The sequence below is a fragment of the Salvia splendens genome, chromosome 13 (assembly GCF_004379255.2).
Source record: "Salvia splendens isolate huo1 chromosome 13, SspV2, whole genome shotgun sequence".
Lineage (NCBI taxonomy): Eukaryota > Viridiplantae > Streptophyta > Magnoliopsida > Lamiales > Lamiaceae > Salvia > Salvia splendens.
Genome location: NC_056044.1, coordinates 32,762,212 through 32,787,450, shown reverse-complemented (window position 1 = coordinate 32,787,450; position 25,239 = coordinate 32,762,212). Strand labels below are relative to the sequence as shown.

General features: G+C 34.7%; 2 protein-coding genes across 3 annotated transcripts; one reads left to right on the top strand and one right to left on the bottom strand.

The window, feature by feature from the left end:
- Positions 1 to 1,708: 1,708 nt before the first annotated feature.
- Positions 1,709 to 3,061, bottom strand: LOC121762890 (phosphoenolpyruvate carboxylase kinase 2-like). Its single transcript, XM_042158907.1, has 2 exons — positions 2,242 to 3,061; positions 1,709 to 2,157 (listed from the first exon to the last, which is right to left on the bottom strand). Exons 1-2 carry the CDS (start codon positions 3,017 to 3,019, stop codon positions 2,102 to 2,104), a joined length of 834 nt encoding a protein of 277 aa, XP_042014841.1. The 5' UTR covers positions 3,020 to 3,061; the 3' UTR covers positions 1,709 to 2,101.
- Positions 3,062 to 7,970: 4,909 nt separating this feature from the next.
- On the top strand, positions 7,971 to 24,963 carry LOC121761977 (exportin-4-like). Of its 2 annotated transcripts, XR_006042137.1 has the most exons (33): positions 7,971 to 8,154; positions 9,206 to 9,293; positions 10,347 to 10,455; positions 11,184 to 11,282; positions 11,441 to 11,483; positions 11,725 to 11,796; positions 11,906 to 12,001; positions 12,143 to 12,379; positions 13,022 to 13,205; positions 14,128 to 14,239; positions 14,315 to 14,401; positions 14,726 to 14,864; positions 15,685 to 15,781; positions 15,873 to 15,938; positions 16,067 to 16,176; positions 16,849 to 16,953; positions 18,313 to 18,386; positions 18,767 to 18,842; positions 19,370 to 19,561; positions 19,854 to 19,925; positions 20,481 to 20,552; positions 20,865 to 20,929; positions 21,023 to 21,125; positions 21,204 to 21,335; positions 21,704 to 21,847; positions 22,240 to 22,347; positions 23,084 to 23,134; positions 23,234 to 23,311; positions 23,424 to 23,537; positions 23,656 to 23,852; positions 23,938 to 24,007; positions 24,160 to 24,587; positions 24,753 to 24,963. XR_006042137.1 is itself a non-coding variant. In XM_042157695.1 (32 exons), the coding sequence occupies exons 1-32, from the start codon at positions 8,056 to 8,058 to the stop codon at positions 24,346 to 24,348; spliced, it is 3,480 nt and encodes a 1,159-aa protein (XP_042013629.1). In that variant the 5' UTR covers positions 7,971 to 8,055; the 3' UTR covers positions 24,349 to 24,741. The 2 variants fall into 2 exon arrangements, 1 of the variants encoding a protein (XP_042013629.1); XM_042157695.1 differs by lacking the exon at positions 24,753 to 24,963 and having other exon boundaries at positions 24,160 to 24,741.
- The last annotated feature ends 276 nt before the right edge of the window (positions 24,964 to 25,239 follow it).

Genomic DNA, 25,239 nt, shown 5'->3' with positions numbered 1-25,239 from the left:
CTATTTCCCACACCATCATCTTCTTCTGCTCTCATTTTTTTAATAATTTTTCTCTCTATGGTTTTATTTAAATTTGCATCTCATTGTATTTTTTTTCAATATTGTAATACAACGAATGCATTTAGTTTTTTTGCGTATTAATATTTTTGCATTTAATTTTATTTAATTTGATAACACATTAGATATAGAAGTGAAAAAAATTAAAACAAAATAGTGATGATGTGGAAATGAAATGGAATGGGAAGACCCATTGTAGGGAGATATGCCCTTTGGCCAAATGCTGATGTGGAATAGGAGGGCCTAACCATTGCTAATGCTCTTAACACAAAATATAACATGCTAAAATTTTGTAGCTTCCATAAATATGACATCTTTTTTGGGATGAATGAAGGAGTACTACTTTATTGATCGAAGTTCAAATCACTATGAGATAAACGGTAAATTAACGTACTACTACTATTAATTATCATTAGAGTAAGAAAATACGATGAAGAAAAGGTGATAAGTGATGGTTGATGGGGTCAACTTCTCAATATGATACTCCAAAGTCCAAAGCATATCCTAAATAATATTCCCTCAACCGTGTCACATGGGGCATGGCTTTTTCTTTTCCACAAGTTGCAATGAAAATTCAATTAGTATAAAACCAAGAAAAATGTGGAGTACTAATTCATGCTTTTGACTAAAATTCAAATTTCAAACAGCTAAGCATCATCCTTAATTGGTGGAAGAATCTCTTGAAGACTGAAAATAAAATAATGTTAAAGATGTTAGCCAAAATTAAAGTAGCAGACATTATTCCAGAAATAAATAATTAAATAATTGAATTATGAAGAAGATTCTAGATGTCCTTATCTTATCAAAATAGCCAGGCTGCTTATCAAGTTAGGCACTTTATTTTGTCAACATTAGGAATAATGAATTTGTGCATTAAATGTCACGTCTTACTCACTTTTTTTTCTCCTTTTAACACCCAATTTGACCGTAAATTCATGTAGCATAATTTGGAAAATATAACGGTATTAACAATTTGTGCATTAATCATTGATTAAGCTATAATTTTTGCATTGATTTTTAATTAATCCCTTGTGTTTTCGAAGATAATTACATTATTTCTTCTATCCACTATTAATGTCCTACATTAATATTTTGCCATATCCGTTTAAACTAAATGGAGTACTAAATAAAAATGAGTATCACATACATATTTTTTAAAGTTTATGATATGTCAAAATTGGCATTTAATTCAAGATAATATAAAAGTGTGACATTTAATCCCAAATTGATCTAATATTTATTTTCAAATGCCAAGTAATTTATCATTTCCAAATCTGAAGTATCAATTTCATAAACAAAAGAGAGATGTAAATCCCAAGTAACAATGTCATAAACAAAAGAGCACATTTTTCATCATTGTTCGTTCAATTTATACACAAAGACATTTGGTAGTCTCAAGATTAAACATTAAAATCACTGAAAAACAAGAAACTTTGATGGGAGGGGATTCCCTGCTGTGCACAGCAGGTGCGGTCCCCTCACTATTCACTTTTTTATTAATTTTTTTTTATTATTAAACAAATGAATAGTGTATGTACAGTGAGGGGACCGCACCTGCTGTGCACAGCAGGGGATCCCCTCCCAACTTTGATCTCGTATTCGAGTACACCGTAACGCAATCTTTCATTGCCAAAAAATGAGAGGCAAGAAGTATCAAACAAAGTTTCTCCTTTATTCCATCAAATCTCAGATTACAAAAAAACAATACAAAGGCATGGAAAATAGAAGACACTCGACACCTAAATCAGATTTAGATGCATACATTATTCATTATTTGCCACAAACTATTCTCAAATCTCTCACCACAAGAGGAAATAGTATGATCCAAAACCACCACTCATCCAAAACAAAGAGATGATCTGCCATTTATTTGCCTCTGATGAAAAAGGGTGAGAGATTCATCTTCTACGCCGCATAACATACAGTAGAACTTAGATAACATTATTATTCCTCTGCTTCACCATGAAGTTTCCGACCACCGCCGCCTCTATGTACAGCTCCGGTGATCGTGTTTATCCATTGGTGCAGCAGCAGCAGAAGTGAATTAGGTCAATTCCGCCATTGGTGACATCTCTCCTCCGTTTATGATCCACGGATGCCCTAAAATTAGCAATCAAAATGAAAATTAAACTCAAATTTGACATAAAATTGAACAGATCTATAATGTAGAGAGATAATACTCACTGAGGACTTGCTCAGCGGAGAGCCTTCTAGAAGGATCTCTGCAGATCATCTTCCTCAACAGATCCTTGGCCTCCGGCGACACGGAACGGAAAATCTTCGACGGAAACCTCAAATTCCCCCTAAGCACCGCCTCAAACGTCTCCGCCGCGCCATCGCCGTAGAACGGCGGCACGCCGGCCAACATTATGTACAAAATCACGCCGGCGCTCCACACATCCACCTTCTCATCGTAATCCCTCCCCATCAGCACCTCCGGCGCGACGTAATACGGCGTTCCAACCACGCCGCTCATCTCGGAGACGTCGAACAGCTCCGCCGATCCGAAGTCGGCGAGCTTCAGCCGGCCTCTAGAATCGAACAGGATGTTGTCCGGCTTGATATCCCTGTGCGCTACCCCCATCCGGTGGCAGAACGCGACCGCCGCCATCAATTGGCGCAGAATCGCGGCGGCGTCGGGCTCGGAGAGGCGATCGCCGGACGAGATGCGATCGAATAGATCGCCGCCGTCGCAGAGATCGGTGATGAGGTGGATGTAGTCGTCGTCCTCGTAGACGTCGTGGAGGCGGAGGATGCTAGGGCACGCGGAGAGGAGGTGGAGAATCTTCGGCTCCGCGTCGAGGCAGCGCCGGTCAGCGTCGTCGGTGAGAGAGTGCTTGTAGATCGATTTGCAGGCGAAGGAATCGGAGGAGGCGGTGGAGAAACAGCGGTAAACGACGCCGAATCGGCCGCGGCCGAGCTCTTTGCAGAGTTGGTAGTGTTGTTTGAGGCTCTCGCACATGATATTTTAGGCAGTTAGATTAGTGTTTTGGGGATATAAGAGAGGTTTGGGGTGTATTTATAGTGGGAGGAATCAGAGGAAGCAGAGAGCATTTTGTTTAGAAAAAAGGAATATTCCAATCAGAATATTTACTGCATATACTCCACATTATATTCGCTAATAGTAATATATTTCGATAATAAGAAGTGTATTGGAATATTGTTGCAGTAGAAAAACATAATAGAGTAATAAAAAATTAACTTACATTTAAATAATAAATTATTTAAGTTTTCACTTTTAAATAGCACTTCACATAATATACACAATACTAATGTTAATATAATAATGATTAGATCGTAAATCTATATAATTAATAGTATCTTATTTATATTTATTTGCTATAGCCTATAATTCAAAACACTATAATATGTTTAAAAAAACATTAGTACTTAGTTAGTCAATATTTATACTGCTTTTTTCTGCACTAAATTTATTCCAAAAGTACTTATTATTTTTTATTAGTACTAATTTACTACTCCCGAGTCCGATAAATTTCCTAGTGAGGAAAAGTCTTAATACTTGTCAATTTTGTTTTTGTTTCGTTATAAATCACACCAATATTTGATTTTTATAAATATATCCTAACACATAAAAATTATAAATAAAACATGTCTTATTATCATTTTTTTAATAAAATAATGGTTGTGGTAAATTGGATGACTCAAATCTTGAGAAAAAAACGTCTTACAAACCAACATATGTTTCAACGTGGGAATAAAATTGAACTTTGGAATTTTAATTTGGAGGTATACAATTCATATCTTAAATTATATGTATATGCAATGTCGAATCTAGAAGGATCGAGGGTTGTTGACAGACTCCACGCCGATCCGTGAGGGATTGAAAAATTACTTAAATTCGGTAATTGGATCTAGAAGGATCGAGGATGGTTGACAGACTCCACGCCTATCTGTGAGGGATTGAAAAATTACTTAAATTCGGTAATTGGATCTATAGCCGACTCTATGCTACAAGCCTACATCAGTTTTTGTCCTAAGTCCTAACCCTTCAAAATGACTGTTGCATTGCTTTTGCTTTCATTATCCACAAATACAGTTTTATGAATTTGTCATTATATGGACTTATAATTTTGAAGTGACACGATAGCTTACATATCATCTATAATAAATTATAAAACACTCTTCAGAAAAGAGATGCGCACCGCGGCACCAAAATATTAGTTTAACATGCATGATTGATTTCGTAAATCATTAATTATTTAGGTTCGTATTATCTTATACTCCCTCCGTCCCACATAATTTGGGACACTTTGACCGGGCACGGGTCTTAAGAAATGTAATGAAAAGTGAGTTGAAAAAGTTAGTGGAATGTGAGTCCCACTTTTATATATTAGTTTTATAATTAAATGTGAGTATAAATGAGTTAGTGGAATGTGGGGTCCACTACCAAAAATAGTAAAAGTAAAATGGGTCAAATTATGTGGGACGACCCTAAATGGAAAACTGGGTCAAATTATGTGGGACGGAGGGAGTAGTTTTGAATTATAAAATTGTATAATTGTACTTAATTACAAAAAAACGATAAAAGTGACCTGTGATTAGTACTTAAATAAGAGACAAAGAAAAAAATCGACAGTGTGGTTGGCGTGTGAAGTAGCGTATGCAACTACTCATAAATGATAGTGACGAAATTGTTTTTGTATTTCTAATTTGTTTGGACTCTTTATAGCTAATTTTAATAAAATTTTAATATTACCACGTAAATTATTATATTTTGTATTGTAGAATGTCAAATTTTGAAGTATTATTGATAAAAGAATTTCATTTATGTAACACTATACACACACACACACACACACACACACATATTAACATGCATTATGAGTGTCGGTAATTTTATCTAGCCAATTTGAATGAAAAATACCTTTCTAGATAAAGGCTGAGGAAGTTGGGATTGATAATATATTATTGATAATTATGCTATTTGACTATAATAATTATATATGCAATTCTATTATCGGCCTTAAAATAATTATTTTTTCAACGGTCAATGTATATTAATCCATATGTCATCGATTTAAGCTCAAATACATAAGATAATATAATTAATTTACACTTAATAATATATTCCAAAATTATTTTTAATAAAACAAAGTAATAATTGATTGACAAACTGTATTAGATGGTCCACAGTCCACTTATTTGGTCCTTGGTATAATAATTAATTTGATGATGATAAAATGCACGTTGTAATAAGACTAAACTATTATTGCTACCTAATTAAACTACCATGAACATTTTTTTGCCACACTCATTTAATTATAATCATGTTTAATGTGAGATGATTGAAGGGTTGGTTATTTTTATAATTCCTTAGAAAATGAGTGAATTTAAAATATTTACGTTACGAAGCAGTATAAACTACAAAGTGTATTGAAATATCATCTTAAAAAAGTTACTAAAATAGTAACGGATTAATAGAGAACAACTGACTTTTTATACTCACAATTCCATTATAAATATAAATTTTGTGAAATATGTATCATGGTCTTGAAATCATATAATCGATGATTGAAGGGTTGGTTATTTTTATAATTTAGAAGATGCTCTCTAATTTGTGCTCGACATTCGACATTTTTTGTAGTGTCTGTAAATTTTACCATATATATACAGTTAATTGGTTCAATTCTAAAATCATAATTTTGATGCCATTTTAATGTTGTTGGATGATATACAATTTATTAGTTGTTTCAATGAATAATTTTAATCACTGCTTAATTTTGATTAATTAATTATCAATGAGATGCACCTCCTAAAAACATTTTAGATAAGAGGGAACATCTTTTTTAGTACATCAACTATCTCAAATGAGCAAATTTAGTCCGTAACATTTCATAATATCTTTTGCGGTCTATCAACTATAAGTTAGTATCAATTCTACTACTTTTTGACTATTTTCAATATTTTCATGACCAAAGTACCCCTAAGGCCATGAAGGGCAATTCAATCTATTTACTCTCTCATTTTCATTAAAGTATGTAATTTATTTTTCTTTCTTTATTCATCCACTTTCTTCTAATTTATTTGGGACTAAGTTTAATAGTTTCTTATACTATTATTATTAATATATAACATACCTTATTTGAATATTATGATATTACTTTCTAGTGCTTGTTAATACTTTTATATGGTTACATTCTCAATTATTTAGATAAAATTAAGATAAATATTTTATTTTAATGAATCTCATAATTTTATTAAACTGAAAATTTAAGTTAATCATAATATATAATATATACTACATTGAAATAAAAATTTAATAAAGTAAAAAAATATGATTCACGAATAGTTAAGGGAATAGATATGAGAACTATGAACATTTTTCATGATATTGTTGTAAATGACCTAATGATAGTATTAAGACGCGACATTGTGATATTAAACAATTGATAGCAACTATTGATTTTTTATTTAATTAAACAATCATGGATTTAAATTAATCATATATTCAACTAAGAATGTGATTGTCTTTTTTATTAAATTGATTATTGATATTTTTAACTATTTTATTAGACTATAATTGCTACATAAGAGTGGAAAAAATAAAACTTAGCTCTTTAAATTATTTAAGATTTTGAGTATGTTAATGAATTTCAACTTATCCCATCTAATAAATCGAACTACTTTTATATATAAATATTGTATAAGTATAATGTCTACATATATTTTTTCACTATTAATATTAAATATAGTACAATGATTTAAAATATTACAAATAACTAAAACTATATTAAACGAAAATAATTAATAGTAATAGAATATTAATATCATTAAGATATTTTCATTTTGAAATTAAAATTAGAGAGAACATCTTTTTTGGTACATTAACTATCCCAAATTATATACTTTAATGAAAATAAGAGGGTAAATAGATTGAATTGCCCTCATGACCTTAAGGATATTTTGGTCATGAAGATATTGGAAATAACAAAAAAGTAGTCAAATTGATATTAACTTATAGTTGATGGACCTCAAAAGATATTATGAAATATTACGGACCAAATTTGCTCATTTTGAACAGTTGATGTACTTAAAAAAGATGTTCCGATAAAAGAAAAAAAGAAAAACAAAAGTATGATAATGGGTCGAAACATTTGAACATCAACATGGACCTAAAATCGGCCCATTTAAATAGTATTTGTAAATTGTAATGCCCCTAAAAGGAGCATCTCAAAATTGAAATAACTATTCACGAATTGAATTCAAAAATTCAAATATGCATTAACAAAAGTTCAAGATATTGTTTGCAAATGACTATTTTCAAACTTTGTATTGTAGAGTAGTGATACATATTAATAGAAGAGAGTGATGTGTTTATACATTTAATTTAATTTAGATATATTAAATAATTAAAATTTTGATCAACTAAGCTTTGATTTTTATATAATTTGTAAATAAATAACATTAGTAAATAGTAATAATCTCTAAGACATTAGAATAGATAAAATAAAACAAATACTAACATTAAATATAGACTAAACGAGAACAATGCTCGTGAATGAATAATGTAACTATTTATATATTGGTATAATGGTTCCATTTTTATGGTGCCACAATGTAATTTAATATAATATATATTTATACAAATTCTAAGTATAATGATTCAAGCTCTGTGTAAATATATTTAAGAACATAAATTATCATGTAGCTACATTGAATTTTATTTTCACCCAATAACTTATTGTGAACTTATAAGTCATAGCACACCCACGCCTTACATAAAAAGTGGAAAAATGAAAAATACAACCTCACAATTTACCATTAAGAATTACTACTACTAATCAACAAATAAATAAAGTTACAAACTTATCTTAATTTCACTTTTTTGGATTCAAGTAGATCCCCTAAATAAATTAAATTCGCGTAATAAGAAATTAGCAGAGCATCAAAACCTGCTTTCTTATTATTAAAAAACAATAATTTCCCTCTCCCTCTTCGTGTCTCTCTCTCTCTAGCAGTGCCATTTTTGGAGGAGAGATGATGGCTCAAAGCTTTCCGCAGAACACAGAAGCAGCGGATATGGCTCAGCTTCAAGCTACCATGCAAGCTGTTGAACTCGCCTGCAGTTCTATTCAGGTTGTTCAATCTATTAATCGACTTAAAAAACCCTTACCTATTGTATTCATTAGCTAGCCGAGCCTTCTATTGATTATCGCGTGATTGGATAGGTAACCGGAGCAAGCAGAATCAGTAGCTATACATGTGAAATCGTATTAGGAAGATTTACATTTAATCATCGTTTTGTATTATGCGATTGCCTGTTTATGTTGCCAGATTACTAGTATATGATGATAAATGCTGATGGATAGCTGTTAGGAAAATCGGGAGGACTTATGCTACCACAGGTTGAATCGAATTTGAGTAGCTCGAGTGGAACCTGTGCTAGGAGATTAAGTAGATCCGGCTGCTTTTTTATCTAAGAATCAAATGAAGATGTGGTAGAGTGTGTTATAGCTAGTTTGGTTGAATTTAATGTTCTTTGTGTTTGGATTGCTACTCACTATAGCTACTGGTTCAAGTTATGGGATATGCTTAAATTTTACACGAATTTCGTAGTTTAAGTTTTGTAATCTGTTTTGGTGAGTTGGTTCCACGGAAGATGTCCTGATGGTTATTACGTTATGCCATAAACATATGATATTTCCAACTAGGCCACAATCAGGTTTGTGATAGTCTGACCATTCAATCTGAGTACATATTCTTGGCTGGCATCAATCCAAGGGTAAGCTTATCTGGCTGCCCTGATCATAGTTCTATAGTCACGAGAAGATATCTTAACCCCATCTTTGCAAGATGTCCTATTTTATAAGCTTATTCTTATAGGTGTCATCAAGACTTTGCAATCAAGTAGAATGGTAGTTGCATTTTGGTATTTGTAAGATTAAAGATTAAATAAACTTATAATCTCATAGAATCATTACCAGAATTTTAAATGAACAAGAGATGTGATTCGAAACACAAAAAAGTCACTATACACTAATGTGCTTACTTTACATGAACGAATACTTTAATTTTCTTTTCGTTTGTTTTAAGATTTTTAAATCTTGAAACCTTGTTTTATTATTTGTTTATTTTTACTTGTTGGGGTACATGGGCATACGACAATGATTTGGGAAAAACTTAACAGATGCATGCCAATCCAGCTGCTGCTGAAGCAACTCTATTATCACTATGCCAATCTCCTCGTCCATACCGGACATGCCAATTTATTCTAGGTATGTTTAAGCAGCTCTCTACATTGTACAACACGCATCCATATTTTCTTTCGACCAAATTTTATTGAACATTAAGTTCTATTTGTAGTGACAAAGAATTATACTACTATAAATTTATCTGTAGCTAATACGATTTTGCATAATTTTGTAGTCTGAAGCTGCTGTTACTAACACCACATGGGTAAAGTAGATATCAGATTCTTGTTGTATCTTATTCAAGCAGATTTTGATTTATAGGAGGAACATATGTGTAGCTGAACTTGTTTTTCTCTTTTATCTATGATTGAAATAATCTAATAAGTAAGAGGAACTACTATTAGCCATCAATATTCTCCCAAGGAATTAATTTTGGAAGTGCGTACCTTTCAGCTGTTAATGTACTGTAATGTTGGGCCTTATCCAGTGACAGCAGCATAATAAACATGTGCCAGAAGGAATAATATTTATCTTACTCATTTATTTGATAATTGTTTATCATATCAGTTTTTGTTTGACTCTTCTGGCTGTTGGACGTAGTTTCCATGTATTCACTCTATTTGGTCACTAGAGAAAGTCTTTTTCCTGTGCTTTTACATATATGTATCTATGTAGCTGTGATCTTCTAGATTGACAGTGTCAATCTGCCCACTCATAGACTCATAGTAGAGAAACTGGGGGGGGGGGGGTATTTACCAGCAGTTGGTAGGCCCTATTAGAAAATGCTTTGGCATTTTATTGTTTGGAAATGCTTAATGTTATTCTGGTGAGGTGGCTACCTCTTCCATCCATTGATCCCTAAAGCACTAGGCTGCCTCAGTGTGCCTCGAGTCAGGTGCGACACCTGCCTCGTTCGCATACAAAGCATTCATACATAATTACATGTACATGCTTACAAAAATGCTAAAGAATGTTGCTTCAGAATTAGGGAATTACACATGTGGTGTTTTTTAGCTCTCGAAAAAATTAATATAAGTTCCCTCTTTCAGAGGTGTTCATTTATGATACTCTAGAGTATCTTTATTGGCCATAAAATAAGGAAACATCGCTCTTGCTTAATGTAGTTTGACCTTTCAGAAAACTCTCAGCTGCCCCTTGCAAGGTTTCAGGCTGCAGGAGCAATTAGGGATGCAGGAATACGGGAATGGGGATTCCTTGAGACAGATGACAGAAGAGGATTAATTAGGTAACTCCAGAAAATTTAATTTTATTTCCTTGCATGTGTACTATTAAGATGTCAGAGGATATGGAGTATTTGTCAAAGGATGTTCAATTAGTTAAACAAATAAAATTGGTTTTATATAGGATGAGTTTCTATTAGTCATGAGAATAGAATGTTAGGGTGTCCCGATATTATGTATTTGACTAGAGGTATGTTTTTTTCTTAATTAGTTGTTTTACTTGTTAGAGAACATGCGTAGGCGGAAAAATTCAATCATGAAAGCTTCTTGGTCTCTTTTCCTATCAAGGCACAAGGCACAACTGTATAAAATTTGATGTAACCACCAACTCTCTATGGGTTTAGGACTAACAGCACCTTCTATGAATGCTGAAAATAATTGCAAAGACATTACATTATTAACGACTTTCGCTGTGCTGAATCTATAGAATGAACAACCGACCTACCTATTGATTCTTTTGTGGTGTTGCTTTGCCATCTTGTTACTTTGCAGTAAATCATTGACTGGCTGTAAGTTATCCGTTTAGTAGTCATTTTGCCGTACTGATTTTCTTCAACTTGATCAATTGCGTATGTCGGCTAAATAGCATGCCTTGCTTAATTTGAATGCTTGCCCATTTAGCAGCAGTCATGCAGGAAGTGCTAATATGATAAATTATTCTACTTTCTTGAATTCTTCTTATGCAGGTTATTGTATTGCAATTCTTCACTTACCATTAAGTTATTTTATGCAGTTTCTGCTTATGCTTTATAATGAAGCATGCCAATTTACCAGAGGGTTATGTTATAGCAAAGGTTGCATCAGTGGCTGCGCAGTTGTTGAAAAGGGGATGGTAAGTTTCTGGTCATCCTAAATCCTAAAAGGGGATGGCATTTTCCTCCTTGTTAATACCTATTAAGATACCCTTACATTGTAAATCACTGAAAAATCCCCTATAATTTATTCTCTCTGTTATTTTCTCATTAAAGGGCATTTTGTTTCTTTAACCAGGCTTGATTTTACAGCTTTGGAAAAGGAGGCATTCTTCCTTGAGGTAATAACGGCTCTTATATTGTTTTTCAATCCTTCCACGTACTTTTGGAGTGGTAAGATGTTTATTGGTCTGTCTGCGATGTGATTATTAGTTTCTGTGGGTCAATTAACTTCTCTGCCTCACACGCACACTTCATGTACTTCTCTGGGTCACTTATTTAGTTTTGGAGCTAGAAGTCTAAAGGGACAGCTGCCTCCGATAGACTGGTCATTCAATTCTTCTTACCTGCAATATGCTGCAGGTGAAACAAGCTGTTGATGGAACCCATGGCTTGGCTGTGCAATATTCTGGAATCAGTTTTCTGGAATCATTGGTACTCATCTAGTCAATTGCAGCCAGCAAAGCTAGTCATTTGTTTTTATTTGTAAAATGTTTTCATCTTAAAATATCATCTATACTACATAAATGGCATTTTCCAACAGGTGTCAGAGTTTTCACCCTCTACATCTACTGCTATGGGCCTTCCTAGAGAATTTCATGAGCAGTGCCTAATGTCGTTAGAGCATGACTACCTGAAGGTTTGTGATTATATGTAACTGTGCAAATACATTTTTTACGGTTTTTCTTTTCTTTTCCTTCTATGGCCTCACCGGTAATTCCAAATGGATGGCTAGACTCCTGATTTATGTTTAAAAGTAATTGTATTTCACTTTTCATAGGTATTCTACAGTTGGGTACAACATGCTGCTTTCAATGTGTCAAATAGAATTATTGAAGCTGACTCTGAAGTTCCTGAAGTTAAAGTCTGTTCATCGGCACTACGTTTGATGCTTCAAATCCTAAATTGGGACTTCCGAGGCAAGAATGCTATTGACAGCTCAAAAAGGGGGATGGATTTGTTCCAGAGCGTGATGAAGCAAGAAAATTCTAGAAGGACTGAATGCATTTTAGTCCAGGTCAGTTATAACCACAATTAAATGAGCTGAGCCTGATAGAGATGGGTTGTTGGAAATTTTTTAATTTGACTAAATCATTCTGGGGCTTTTGTTTAGATTATTTGCTATAATGCATACATTGATAGTTGTTCTCTAGAGAAAAGTCCTGTGGGCAACTTATTTATGGAACTTGTTGGTAGCAAATTTCAAATATAATGTTAATGAGTACAAAAACATAAAGAAAAGGGTCATTCGTTCACACTCAAGAGTTTACTGTAATGAAGTATAAATACAATTGGATACTTTTGGAAAGTAAAGAAGCTTCAGGAGAACATTTATAAGTTCAACCAAGAAGTTGTCCTCTCATTTTTCGTGCCTTAGGTAGGCTGTAAGTAACTTTGACTCTATCAGGGCTTGGTGCTGACTGATTTGCTAGCACCAGAATAACTCACCTATGACTGATTTTGAATGTTTGTGGTTTCTCTCCATTGGTCGCGCTTCATCACTTTCATGTTCAATTTGATATATTTGGTAAAATGTGTTCATTAATTGCCCAAGTACCATTGTTTCCACAGCATACCTGTCTGCATGTTGGAATATAAATTATCATGGTGAACTTATGCTATTTATTTTATACTTATTTCCCCCTTTTGATGCTTGAAGCCTGGTCCTGCCTGGCGTGACCTGTTGATTTCAAGTGGTCATGTTGGATGGCTTTCAAACTTCTATACTGCTCTGAGGCAAAAGTTCTCCAGTGAAGGTTTCTGGATCGACTGCCCTCTTGCAGTTTCTGCTCGAAAACTTTTGGTGCAGTTTCTCTCTCTCACAGGAGCAATCTTTCCATCTGGTATTGTTCCTTTTTCTCGAAAAATACATTTGTTGAAACCACTACTGTCTGGAGATGGGAATCCACACAATTACACCGTAAGCATAATCTAGTAATAGGGTATAAATGGGCATACTACGTCCATGCAATTTCATAGTAAACAAACTTCAAATCTAATCCTAGATTTCTGAGGGGCTCCAATCTCTAATAGCATCACACACTGTTTTATTTAACCCCCCTATTAGGGAAATCCGCATGGCTATTTTGATTTCCAAACTTCCCCCATGCAACCTCCAATGAATTCTCAACATCCTCAAAAAAATTCTGATTATTTTTCTCTGACCAACAAAGAGCAAGAACAGTAGACTTTCAAAAATTGGCCTTCATTTACTGTAACAGCCACCTATTTTAGAACATAAACTTCTGTATATGAGTTTGGGACAGTTCAATAAGTGCCATACTTCTCCAACACTCTTTTGCATGAAGAGCATGTAAAAAAATGTATCTAATCTTAAGTTGCACACTTACAAAACCACAAGCTGGTGGTTTCCTTAACAATATTAGCTAAGAACTGAATCTTGTTGGTATTTGTGGCTCTCCTGGTAATTTGATGTATGTGCATTCTGAACCATATTGAGGAAGGAAAGATCTAGTAAATCACTTGCAGGAAACCTCTAAAATCATCACTCTTTACCCACCGTTAACTCTTGCACTCGCACCCACTAAGATATCAATCAGGGCACACCAACTATCTTTCATTCTCAAACTCTCTAAGGACCTCTGTTGTAACTGCAGCCTTTCTTGCCTTTTCTGTACATGATTTTATTTTTGGTTTCTATTATGCTTTTTCAGAAAGTTTTCTTACAATGTCTTACCTGTTTGTGAATGATTATTCAACTTTAGTGTTTTCACTACTGAACTAATTATATTTATTATTATTTAGACAGCGGAAACACACAAAAGCAGCACCTTCTGCAACTATTGGCCGGGATTGTACAGTGGATGGAACCTCCAGATGCAGTTACACAGGCAATAAAATTGGGAAAAAGTGATAGGTATATATTTCAGTGACTATGCCTCACTTGTTGCATATCATGTTATTCTTCATATTGCTTATCTAATGTTTTCAGTGAACTGCTGGATGGTTGCCGTGCACTTTTGTCGATAGCAACTGTGACTACCCCACTCATATTTGATGAGCTACTGAAATCTTTGAGGTAGGTTAAATACTAGTTGATATATTATACCTGAGTTTTTTCTCAGGGGCTAATAGTTATCTTTGCTTAAATACTCTGCCTGTTCTCTGACCATACCGACATACATGACAGAAAAAGAGTGAATGTCAATCTGAACACCATGATCTATTCCTCAAAAGCACTTGTGATGTTCTTTAACAAGTATTTTGATAAATGAATGTCCCCCTCAAAGTTAGAAACAAGATGCTATTTCTAGACCGCCTGAAGATGAATGAGTTAATTTTCTAGACTGTATTAGTTTGCTTGTGTTCTTTCTACTGTGGTGAGGTTTTATGTAATGTGCAGGCCTTATGGAACTCTCACTCTATTATCTGCCCTGATGCGTGAAGTCTACAAAGACCTAACAGAAAATCAAACAGATGATGAAACATGGAGCTGGGTAGCACGTGATATTTTACTAGATACTTGGACGACCCTTCTCCAGGTACCTGTCATTGCTGCCTTTGCTTGTATTCCTCTTATACCTTATACATGCATATATGCTTACGTTTCAGTGTTCTATTGCGTATATACCTTTGTTGTGAGCATGGCTTAGTAGAAAATCCTTATCTACTCTAATTATTAGACAATAAAACTGCATTTTCTGGCAATTATTGTCTCGGAAAGTTGGTCTTTTAGTTCCTAATTTGAAATGAATATATCTAAGTTCATATGCACTTTCTGTAAATCTTGTTTGGTACCCTCCTAGTAGAAAGATAAATATCTCATTCATTTATGATGGAAAAATGGAAGGTTATTCTGTGTTTTGATTCTGCCCAAAATGTACTATTTTACCATAGATGTCAATCAGGGGACAGCTTTGGATGCCCATACTAGTTACTGCATTATGCTTTTCCGATATGGTGATGACTGAATTCAATACACTTATAGGTTCAATTTAAGAATACTTGCACTCTTTATTGTTGCTGAACTGATGTAGGATGGGTCGATATTTTCACTATCACAATGGATTCACCCAAATTCACCCATATTAATAGAATAGGCTTAGCTTGCTGCATTGTCAATAAATTTATCCACTTCATGATTTTCCAATATTTTCTGTTGGCCCCCAGAGTACTCAATTTCCATGCTGGTACGATACTCCGCTTTAAGTTTGGACCCAGGCTTTTGGCAACTTGTTTGCCACTCCTAACAGCTTATCGAAGTATCTGCTGACTTTGTAGATATATTTGAGCAGTATATATAGCAAGTGGGTAGTGAACTGAACATGGATTTCTTTTTCCTCTTTGATTAAATCACTGCAGCAATTGGAGGTTAGTGGACAAAATAATATGCTTCCATCTGAAGGCATTAGCGCTGCAGCCAATCTTTTTGAATTGATTGTGGAATCTGAATTAAAGGGTATCGTCTTTCGTCATGCTCTTCACCATAGTATCTTTGGCATTGGCTGCATGTGTTGCTAATATTTGACCTTTTCATCTTTTATATATAGGTGCTTCTGCATCCGCCTTCAGTGATGATGACGATGCACCTAATTATGCTCAGGCTTCGATCGCTGGTAAGTGGTAAATTGCTAACTAGCTGATTTTTTGTCCATGTTGAGGTCATAGTGGTTGCCACTTTAGCCTTCTCTAGAATTACTGTGATTTCTTTTCTGGTTTGTGCTTAAGTGTTTTCTCTTTGTAGCTATGGATGAAAGATTGAGCTCCTATGCTCTTATTGCTAGAGCAGCTCTGGGGTCCACAATCCCTTTTCTCACCAAATGTTTCTCTGAGCGTATTATGATGCTTCATCAGGTACTCTATTTTAATTCCTATACTTACGGGTATCCTAATGAAGAATATTTTGCCGCCCCAATCATCCTGCATTAACACAAAAAGCTTCAAACTGTTATTCTTACCAAATCATTTGGACTAAGCACTGTTCTATAAAAGATAGTATAATTTGTTGATATTCACAAATTGTCTTAGTTTTCCTTTAATTGCTTGTGTATTTACCAAAACTGATATATCTATTGATTGTTGAGTTATGATTTTAGTGATTATTACCTGTGCAAATTAGCGAAGCTTTATATATTCATTTGTGGCATCTCCCCCCCCCCTGTGGCCCCGGTTATCCTTTGTCACATCTGTCTATAGGAAAAAGAGAAGGAAAGTAAAATCCTTTTGACAAAAAAGATCTTTTGTTATTTCTAAACTAAGCCTTGATGCTTTGTTTTGTTGGTTTGAGGATTTTACTCTGGATTTTCCTATCATTTTATGAACTTTTAACCTGATGACCTAGCTAGTCCTTACTATGCTACTTGGATTATGAGTTCTATCTCTCTGTATAATTTTTAATTTATAAAAGTTGGCTGTTTTGAGATCCATGAAGTTTTTGCATTTTATGTCTTTCTCTGTGTAGTGCATTGATAACAAGTTCTTTTATCTGCTTTTGTGCTTGTGTTTCATCATTCACGCTAAATGTAGGGCAGGGGCATAAGGGATCCAACTGAAACTTTGGAAGAACTTTACTCTCTCTTACTCATTTTTGGGCATGTTTTGGCTGACGAAGGACAGGGTGAAACTCCTTTGGTAATGAATTTTCGTTTCTTCCTCACTTCAGATATGTTTTTATGTTTCAGTTGATCTATTTATTAATGTAAGTTGAGTTGTTGATGCTGCCTCAGTAGACATCAACAAAAATAGGACTACTCTTGAGTTTAAGTGTTGTTTCTTGTCAATTGTATCACTAAAACTTATATTTTGTACTTATTTCTTATGGTTGTTTGTTATATTAATTTGCATCTGAATTGGTTCTTTTAACCATTGCCTAGAAGGATTATAGTTGGACTGTTTCTTAAAGTGCAGTGAGTTTCTACTGTTGAAGGACCCCATACTTAGTGATGTGTGGTGTAAAAGATTAGGAGGATAATTATGTTCTCTGTTGAAGTATACTTTCAAGACACGTAAATCCGTGTCTCTTTACGTCTCTGTTTGTTTCGATTACACAATTAATCTATTCTGTCACAACATGCAAGGTCTAAGGTGTTTTCCGAAAAACTTGTCATATTCCTTGGACCTATTAATTTCTCAAACAACTGTATTGTTCACTCATAAAATGTAAAAATTATCTCAATTGCTCTCTGGTTTTATCTTATTCTGGTACAATTATATATTTGTCCAGGTGAAAGTTCTTATTGCAGCATTCTTTGATTTATCATTTCCCTATTAGCATTATTTTAAGCTTTGTATAACTTCTATTTCTAAATTTATTTTATTTTCTTCTGAGTTTGGTATTTGAAACTCAAGTATGCTATGCTGTTATATTTTCATTCTTTTCATAGACTACTTGTTGTTGCATTAAGAATTTAAGATCAACTGTGGCTCTGCAATTTCATGACATTAATTTCATCTGTTATAGTAACATTCATTTTCTTATCAATTATATTGATTTATATTGTCTTACATCTTTTAAATTTGAAATTAAAATTTTGGGCTGTACAGACTACCACACCACAACACTTTACTGCTTATGTCTATAGGACTATACTTGGGGAGGGAGAAAAGACCTTACCTTGACTTCACCATTTAAAAAAGTGTCATGTCTGTTTACAATCATAAGAAATAGTTTTGCATTATACTCTCTCCGTGCCTTAAAAAGTCATCTTTTGCCATTTTAGTCCATCCTGCAGATTCTATTTTGGAAACCTTTTCACCACACATTACACTACTAATAAGGTGGTTCCACTATCCACTAACATTACTTCAATTACTTTCTCTCTCTCTCTCATACTTTACCAATTTCGCATTAAAACTCGTGCCGTCCCCAAAGTCTCTATTTTTAGGGGACGGATGGAGTATCTGTTAAACCTGTATGGTTGGGTTGCTGGGGTTTCAAAGAATGACAGAATTGCGAAGTGTTGACTTATTGATTTGTTGTGAAATTTTCAGGTGCCAAAGGAGATAGAAAGTCATTATACTAACATATTGGAGGTGGATAAACACCCAGTTGTAGCACTTTGTAGGTAGGTTTTCTCATTGTATTTGTTAGATGGGATGAATTTATTAGGCTGGAGTTTGTCAAATCAGTTCAATTTTATGTTAACTATTAAGTCATACACTCGCACTATTATGATGTTCTGAATATGTTGAACATCCAGTTTTTTGCATATGGTGTTCTTGTCGGTCCAAACACTGTGTGTGGAGATGGGAATTGCATTCATTCATGTGTCTATTTCAGTCAAAGCATAAATGTGTCTTTAGGATAGGGCGAAGGAAAAATGACTTGGTTAGGGACCAGCAATTACATCACTGATCACTCTAGAAGGTTTCTGTCTTTAAAAGGCTTTACATTAGCCGTTAGTATAGTTCTCTGAAGCACTTCTTTTTTATGAATTTCTTGCAGCACAGTTATAGCGTTTGCTGAGCAAAGTTTAGATCCAGAAATGAGAGCATCCTTTTTTAGTCCTCGTCTCATGGAGGTACTTCAATTCTTCTTCAGACCAATTTCATTGCCAACTTGCTGCAGTTTTGTTTAATTGTTCAAAAGAAGAATTTATCTTCAACCTTTTTATTTCGGGATGGAATCAATCTTGTTCTGTTGATCAAGTAATTTTGAGCCTATTGCTCATCATGCGTCATATCTGAACTTACATGGGGTATACTGTTCCATAAATTAGGGTGGTTAATGTTATTCAAGTCAAGTGTATTGCTGGTATCTTAAAAATTGTATCCTTTAAGGAGGTATGATATAGGTTAAGAGGTTTAGGGGTTGCTTGTAAAGTTTCAATGCATAAAGATTTCAAAATTTCGTAGTGTCTTCAATATTTCTCTTCTTGGAACTATTGTGCCATAGAGCTTTCCCACTTTTACTAATGAAACTATTTTGCTTCACAACCTGCAAGTGCAATTTGATTTGATTTGAGACACAGAGAGAGGGGTTGAGAGAAATCCCATTATATTGTATTCTTCAATGTTGGTTATTGACACTATTATCTTAATATTGCAGGCAGTTGTGTGGTTCCTCGCGCGATGGATGTCAACGTACCTCCTGATACATGATGGATCTGGAGAAAAACACTCCAAAAATGCATTGATTAGTTTCTATGGAGAAACTAATCATGGGAAGGTTGTTCTAGATACTATCATTCGCATCTCTTCAAGCACATTTGTTTCTTATCCCGGGGAGAAGGACTTGCAGGTATATATCTGTATCTTGTTTTTGATTTTGGAGTTATTAGGCTATTAGCAATTAGTAGTTTTCACATGTCATTTTTCAGGTGTAGAAAGTCTTACACACCCTTAGCCTTTTTATCTGTTTTGCCCCCTTATCTCAATGGTGAATGGTTTATTTACTTGGATAGCTAAATATTGGACTGTATTATGCCAGGGTGATATTCTTTTGCAGTGTCTGACATGGTGCGCAGCACCTTTTTTATGCAAAATATGATGGCTGAAGGGATTATAACCTCTTTCTTTTTTTCCAATGGCAGGCACTCACATGTTACCAGTTGCTTCATTCACTTGTAAAGCGAAGGAATATTATTAATCATCTTGTCAACTTGGTCAGTAACATATCTGTGCACATGTACAATTGTCTATCAGTTCCTCTTTTTCTCGTTTAACATACTTTCTCCTGCTCTTCATTTGAAGATTAGCTATATACCCTATGAGTTTAGGCCTATTCTGAGGGGCTTTTATCTGTGACCTTGCAATGTATTTTACTTTTTTGTTTTTTGTACTTGGTGTGGAATTGAAGGAGGTGTGATTTGGATAAGACTCCTGTGATTATTGTATTTTCACCTATACTCATGCATCTTGTTTTTTTAGTTTAGAATTTATAAGATGTTCACTAGTTTGCTTGGATGAGGCAGTGTTTTCTAAAGGGATTCTGGACCTTTAATTGCTCTTCTGACTCTGATGCTGAGGCTGGTTTTTGGCTAGATTCATTCCCCTAAAAGGCAAAAGCACAATGTTTCTGCTCAATGACTATGTATTTTATGTCTGCTGAGTGTTGACATCTTCCAATAGCATTGACTTATTTCACTGCAGATTACAGATTATATTCTAATTTTGCCCATTATGTTATGTAACACAGATTTTTGAATAAATTCATGCAGGATTCTTGGCGTGATTTAGTAAATGCTTTCTGCAATGAACGAGCTCTGTTGTCATTAAATGCAGCTCACCAGGTCCGTGTATTCTAATTTCAATATCTCCTTTTCTCAAGATCTCTAGATTTAGGGGAAAAAATAAGTTTATCCTAACTGATGTACAATTTGCTACTATTAAATAGCACACTAAGAGTCCATGTATTGATAAAGATGGGCACTAGAGTAAAATTAATAGATGCCCAACTGATATCATCTTTTGCTAGATAAATTACTGCGTCTTTCACTTGTTCTTTGTAATGCTATAGTTCCTTCCAACTCTTCAGCATCTCTCTGTCACAAGCACCCTGTTTTTATTTTGAATAAAGCTTATAATATTTTCTTTTATTTCAGCGGTCCCTTGCTCAGACACTTGCCCTTTCAGCTTTAGGTATTAAAAATTCTGAGGCATCAAATGAGTGAGTACTTTCTTTTGTGGAGCTTCTCTGTGTCTAGCTATCACCACTTATCACAATTTTAAGTATTCTACTCTTTATTGAAATGGTGTGTAGGTTCATAAGAAGTCTTACAAACCATATGACAGCTTACCTGGTGGAACTGTCAAGCAAGCATGATCTCAAAAGCATTGCTCTGCAGCCTGATATCATTTTGTTGGTAAGACTTTGTCACTGTGCATTCTTATGCTAGTAGCAATTACCAAACATGATATGACAATTTCATGACACCCCGTAGGTTAGTTGCTTGTTTGAGCGACTTCGGGGAGTTGCCAGGGTTTCAGAACCTCGTATACAGAAGGCAATTTATGAAATGGGATTCTCTGTTATGAATCCCGTTCTGATATTTCTTCAAGCATACAAAGATGAGGTAAAGTTAGATACTTCTCTTGAACATCTTTGAGACTTGCTTCAGTAGAAAAGGTAGCTTTTTATGCAAATTGAGAGGAAAATTGAATAACACTCCATACTACTTAGTCAATCTTCTTTCATTTCCTTTCTGTTTCTTGGGTGAATAGTGTCGAATATTGACACATGGCTTCAATTCTCTATTTCTTTTGTTTATATAACATATCTTCAAAGTAACTCCATTCAGGTCCAATATGATTGTTTTAGTGCTTGATGGAATATTTATTGTTGAACCTTATTCTACATTTTAGATATTTTTTTTACATCTTGAATTGTTTAATTTTGGCATGAAGAAGTTATAATTTATTCTTGTACTTTTTGCTTATGTAGTTTGTAGTTGTCTACCAATTGCTTAAATTTGCCACTGATTGGGTGGAAAGCCAAATTAGCTACTTAGAGGCTAAAGAAACTGCTGCCATGGTTGACTTCTGTATGCGTTTGCTTCAGCTATACTCATCTCATAACATTGGCAAGGTAAACAGTTTTTCCCCTGGTTCAGTTTGGTTATGTATAGTTCGGATTGTAGCAACATGAACTGGCAAGATTTGATTTAGTTTACGTGATGGTTATGATATATGTTAAGTTGGATTCTGTTGTTTTTATGTTTGCATGAACCTCTATATGTTTTTATGCAAACAGAGAGCTGCCTATTTATGCAGTATGCACACTCTCACGATAGAGATGATTGGTTTTTAGAAATATCAGTAAATAGCATGACCAACTTTTTCTTCATTTTATGTCTCAAACAATTGGCTATCTCGCAGTGTCTATTGGATTTTCTGAAAGCACGCTCCACATGAGCTGCAGTATGAAAATCACTACTCATGGTTACAAAATTGACCCATATAATTTGACTGCTTCCTCAGATATCGGTTGGCCTTTCAAACAGCTTACGCAATGAAGCAGATGTGGAGAAATATAAGGATTTGAGGGCGCTTTTACAACTTCTCTCAAATCTATGCTCAAAAGATATGGTAACTCCTTTATCCGTTATCCAAGTTAAGAGATTACTTTCTTCACTTTCCCCTAGCAAACTCCCTTTAACTACGACATCTAAACTGTTTGTCTCTACACATTATCATCCATTGTTATGAAGAAACGTATAATCATCAGTGGCATTGCTCTTGGAAACTGTGTTTCCCTCAGGAAATTTCATATCGACCAAATTGTTGTCCTTCATTTGTAAAATTTACTGTGGATAACTTTAGAGAATAATTAATTAGACGCTTAAGTTACATGTGTGCTCGAGTAAATCCCACGAGGAGAACCCGTATCATATGACCATCAAGGAAAGGATGTTTTTACTTCGACAGTTTTATAGGTCAAGTTCACTTTTTTTAGATAAGGGTGATTGTTAGAATGTCCCTAAGCCACCATTATAAAGCTTTTTTCCTTATGTGATCTCTTTTTCAATCTTTTCGTTCATATTTTGAGGGGTACGATTTCTATGCTTGCACACAGCACTAATTAACATAATGATTCCACGGACTTGGTACTGTTGGATACCGCTAATACAAAGTACTATGAGTGTTTTCATCAACTGCTGAGATTTAATAACTTTAATTATTATAGGTAGTAATTGGGTTGGGTATTAAATTGGGCAACTTGGGTCAGTTGATGCTATCGAACTAGAGCGAGAGTCTGCATGTCTGTAGTATTGTGCCTCCTTTGTTGGTTGCTGTGCAGTCTGATGTAAATATGCTTTTGCAGGTTGACTTTGCATCCGAACCCATTGAGACTTATGGTACAAATATTTCTCAGGTATGTCCATACAATATCTTATGAGGTGAAATAGGTGGCTCTTGAATTGGGTTCGTATAAACAGTTTTCTATGTTGGTTCTGATTGCTTTCTATCATAGGTCGTATATACGGGTCTACACATAGTAACTCCTCTGATAACTCCGGACCAGCTTAAATTTCCTAAACTTTGCCAGTGTGTAAGTTTCTTCTCTTGTTGGGCAAGAGGCATGCTAAGTTTCTTCTCTTGTTGGGCAAGAGGCATGCTAGCGTTTAGGCTGAAACTAATGCAGTCTTCTTGCTATTTGACAGTACTTTTCTCTGCTATCACATATGCTGGAGGTATATCCTGAAATAATCGTGCAGCTAAACGTTGATGCCTTCAGTCACATACTTGGAACTCTTGATTTCGGTCTTCATCATCAGGTAGACTGCATGATGGCTCTACACTAGGCACTAGCCAATTTAAGTTACAATTTACCGTGGGTTTACGACATTCCCCTTTTTGTCTGATATATCCTCTGGTTATTTTCCTCGTGGTCAGGATATTGAAGTGGTGGATCTGTGTCTAAGATCTATAAAAGCACTTGCATCCCACCATTACAAGGACAGAGTTTCTGGTAAAATTGGTCTCGGATCGCACGCTTCCAGTTACAAGGACCCTGAGGGAAATATTCGTGAAGGGATCCTCAGCCAGTTCCTTCGCTCACTGCTGAAACTTCTTCTTTTCGACGATTACAGGTTAGATGCCAAAAAAATCTAAACCCCGCCTGAAATATGGAATGTCTGAAGGCCATATTAACACGTATCTTGCTTTGTGTCACAGCGTTGATCTCGTGGGCCCAGCAGCTGATGCACTCCTACCATTGATACTCTGTGAACAGAGTACTTATCAGGTAGCTTGTGATGTCACGTTTCCTTAGTTTTGGGATTTCGAATACGTTTCAAATGGATATGCTCTTTATATAAAAACAAAAAGTTGTCACTCTCTTGTTTCTTTTACATGCTGCTGAGTTCTTTATAATTCTGAGACAAATATGGCTTGCAGAGTTTAGCGAACGAGTTGATAGAAAGGCAGAGGATTCCAACATTCAGATCACGGTTAACCAATGCCATCCAGGCGCTCACAACTTCCAATAATCTCTCTACAACACTTGATCGACTAAACCACCAGAAGTTCAGAAAAAACCTGCACAGTTTTCTCATAGAAGTTCGTGGATTCCTTCGCACAGTTTAGGATCTGCAGGCAGCAACCATATATGGAGATTGAGTATTTTCCAATGTTTGACCGTGCCACGATCATATATATCTCCAGTCGTTTCATTGCTGGAAGCCCCGTGTCAGTAAAACCTGTCTCTGAACTTGTTTGTGATACGGACATGCTGGTGCAAGAATGCAAAAATCGACATCTGAAGGTTTTTCGCTCCGTATGCCATATCAAATGCTTTGGAAGAGCATCCTCATTTTTGCTTAGAGGTTAGCCGAATGTTACATCTCTTTGCCCTTCTCCTTTTCAAGTCAGTTTTTGAAGCATTGGCTGTGTGATACTCAATTTGTTAACACTATATTGTTTTGCCATTTTTTGTCATAAATAGTTTGTTTAAAGATGATCAATAATGGTTTACATTTATCCCGTGGCAGTGATGACTTGAACCTTCTACCTATTGGTTGGTGTGAAAACGTCTTACCAACTAAATTGCTCATAAGTAAATAACACTAGTGAATCTACAGAATTCAATGTGAATGCTGTGAGGTCTGGATTAAATTATGGTTTTTCAAGCATGGGATTTGATGAATTGTTTATCGTTATTCTTATTTATTCAATATAATATGATGATGGTGTAAGGCAAGATTATTGCATCTGCCACCTTTATCTCTTCGAATCACTATTATAAACTATTAAATTAATTACAACAAGAAGTGGGTGAGATATAACGATGCCAAGGTCTTGTGATTAGCCCATCGTCATACAGTCTCTAAGTTTTTGTCTATTGGTTTAAAAAAATAAAAACAAAAACTTTTAATTACTTTTCTGAAATTGGATATTATACCAGAATTCGTAAAAGTTGAGCTCTTTTAGTTTAAACTTTAGACTTCAATTCTGAAAAATGAATTAGTCTTTTCTTTT

Coding starts and splice junctions, on each gene's coding strand:
- LOC121761977 (XM_042157695.1), top strand. CDS start 8,056: ATGATGGCTCAAAGCTTTCCGCAGAACACAGAAGCAGCGGATATGGCT. Junction 9,294..10,346: donor GACATGCCAATTTATTCTAG/GTATGTTTAAGC, acceptor TTGACCTTTCAG/AAAACTCTCAGCTGCCCCTT. Junction 23,312..23,423: donor TTCCTAAACTTTGCCAGTGT/GTAAGTTTCTTC, acceptor GCTATTTGACAG/TACTTTTCTCTGCTATCACA.
- LOC121762890 (XM_042158907.1), bottom strand. CDS start 3,019: ATGTGCGAGAGCCTCAAACAACACTACCAACTCTGCAAAGAGCTCGGC. Junction 2,158..2,241: donor CTCCGCTGAGCAAGTCCTCA/GTGAGTATTATC, acceptor TGCTAATTTTAG/GGCATCCGTGGATCATAAAC.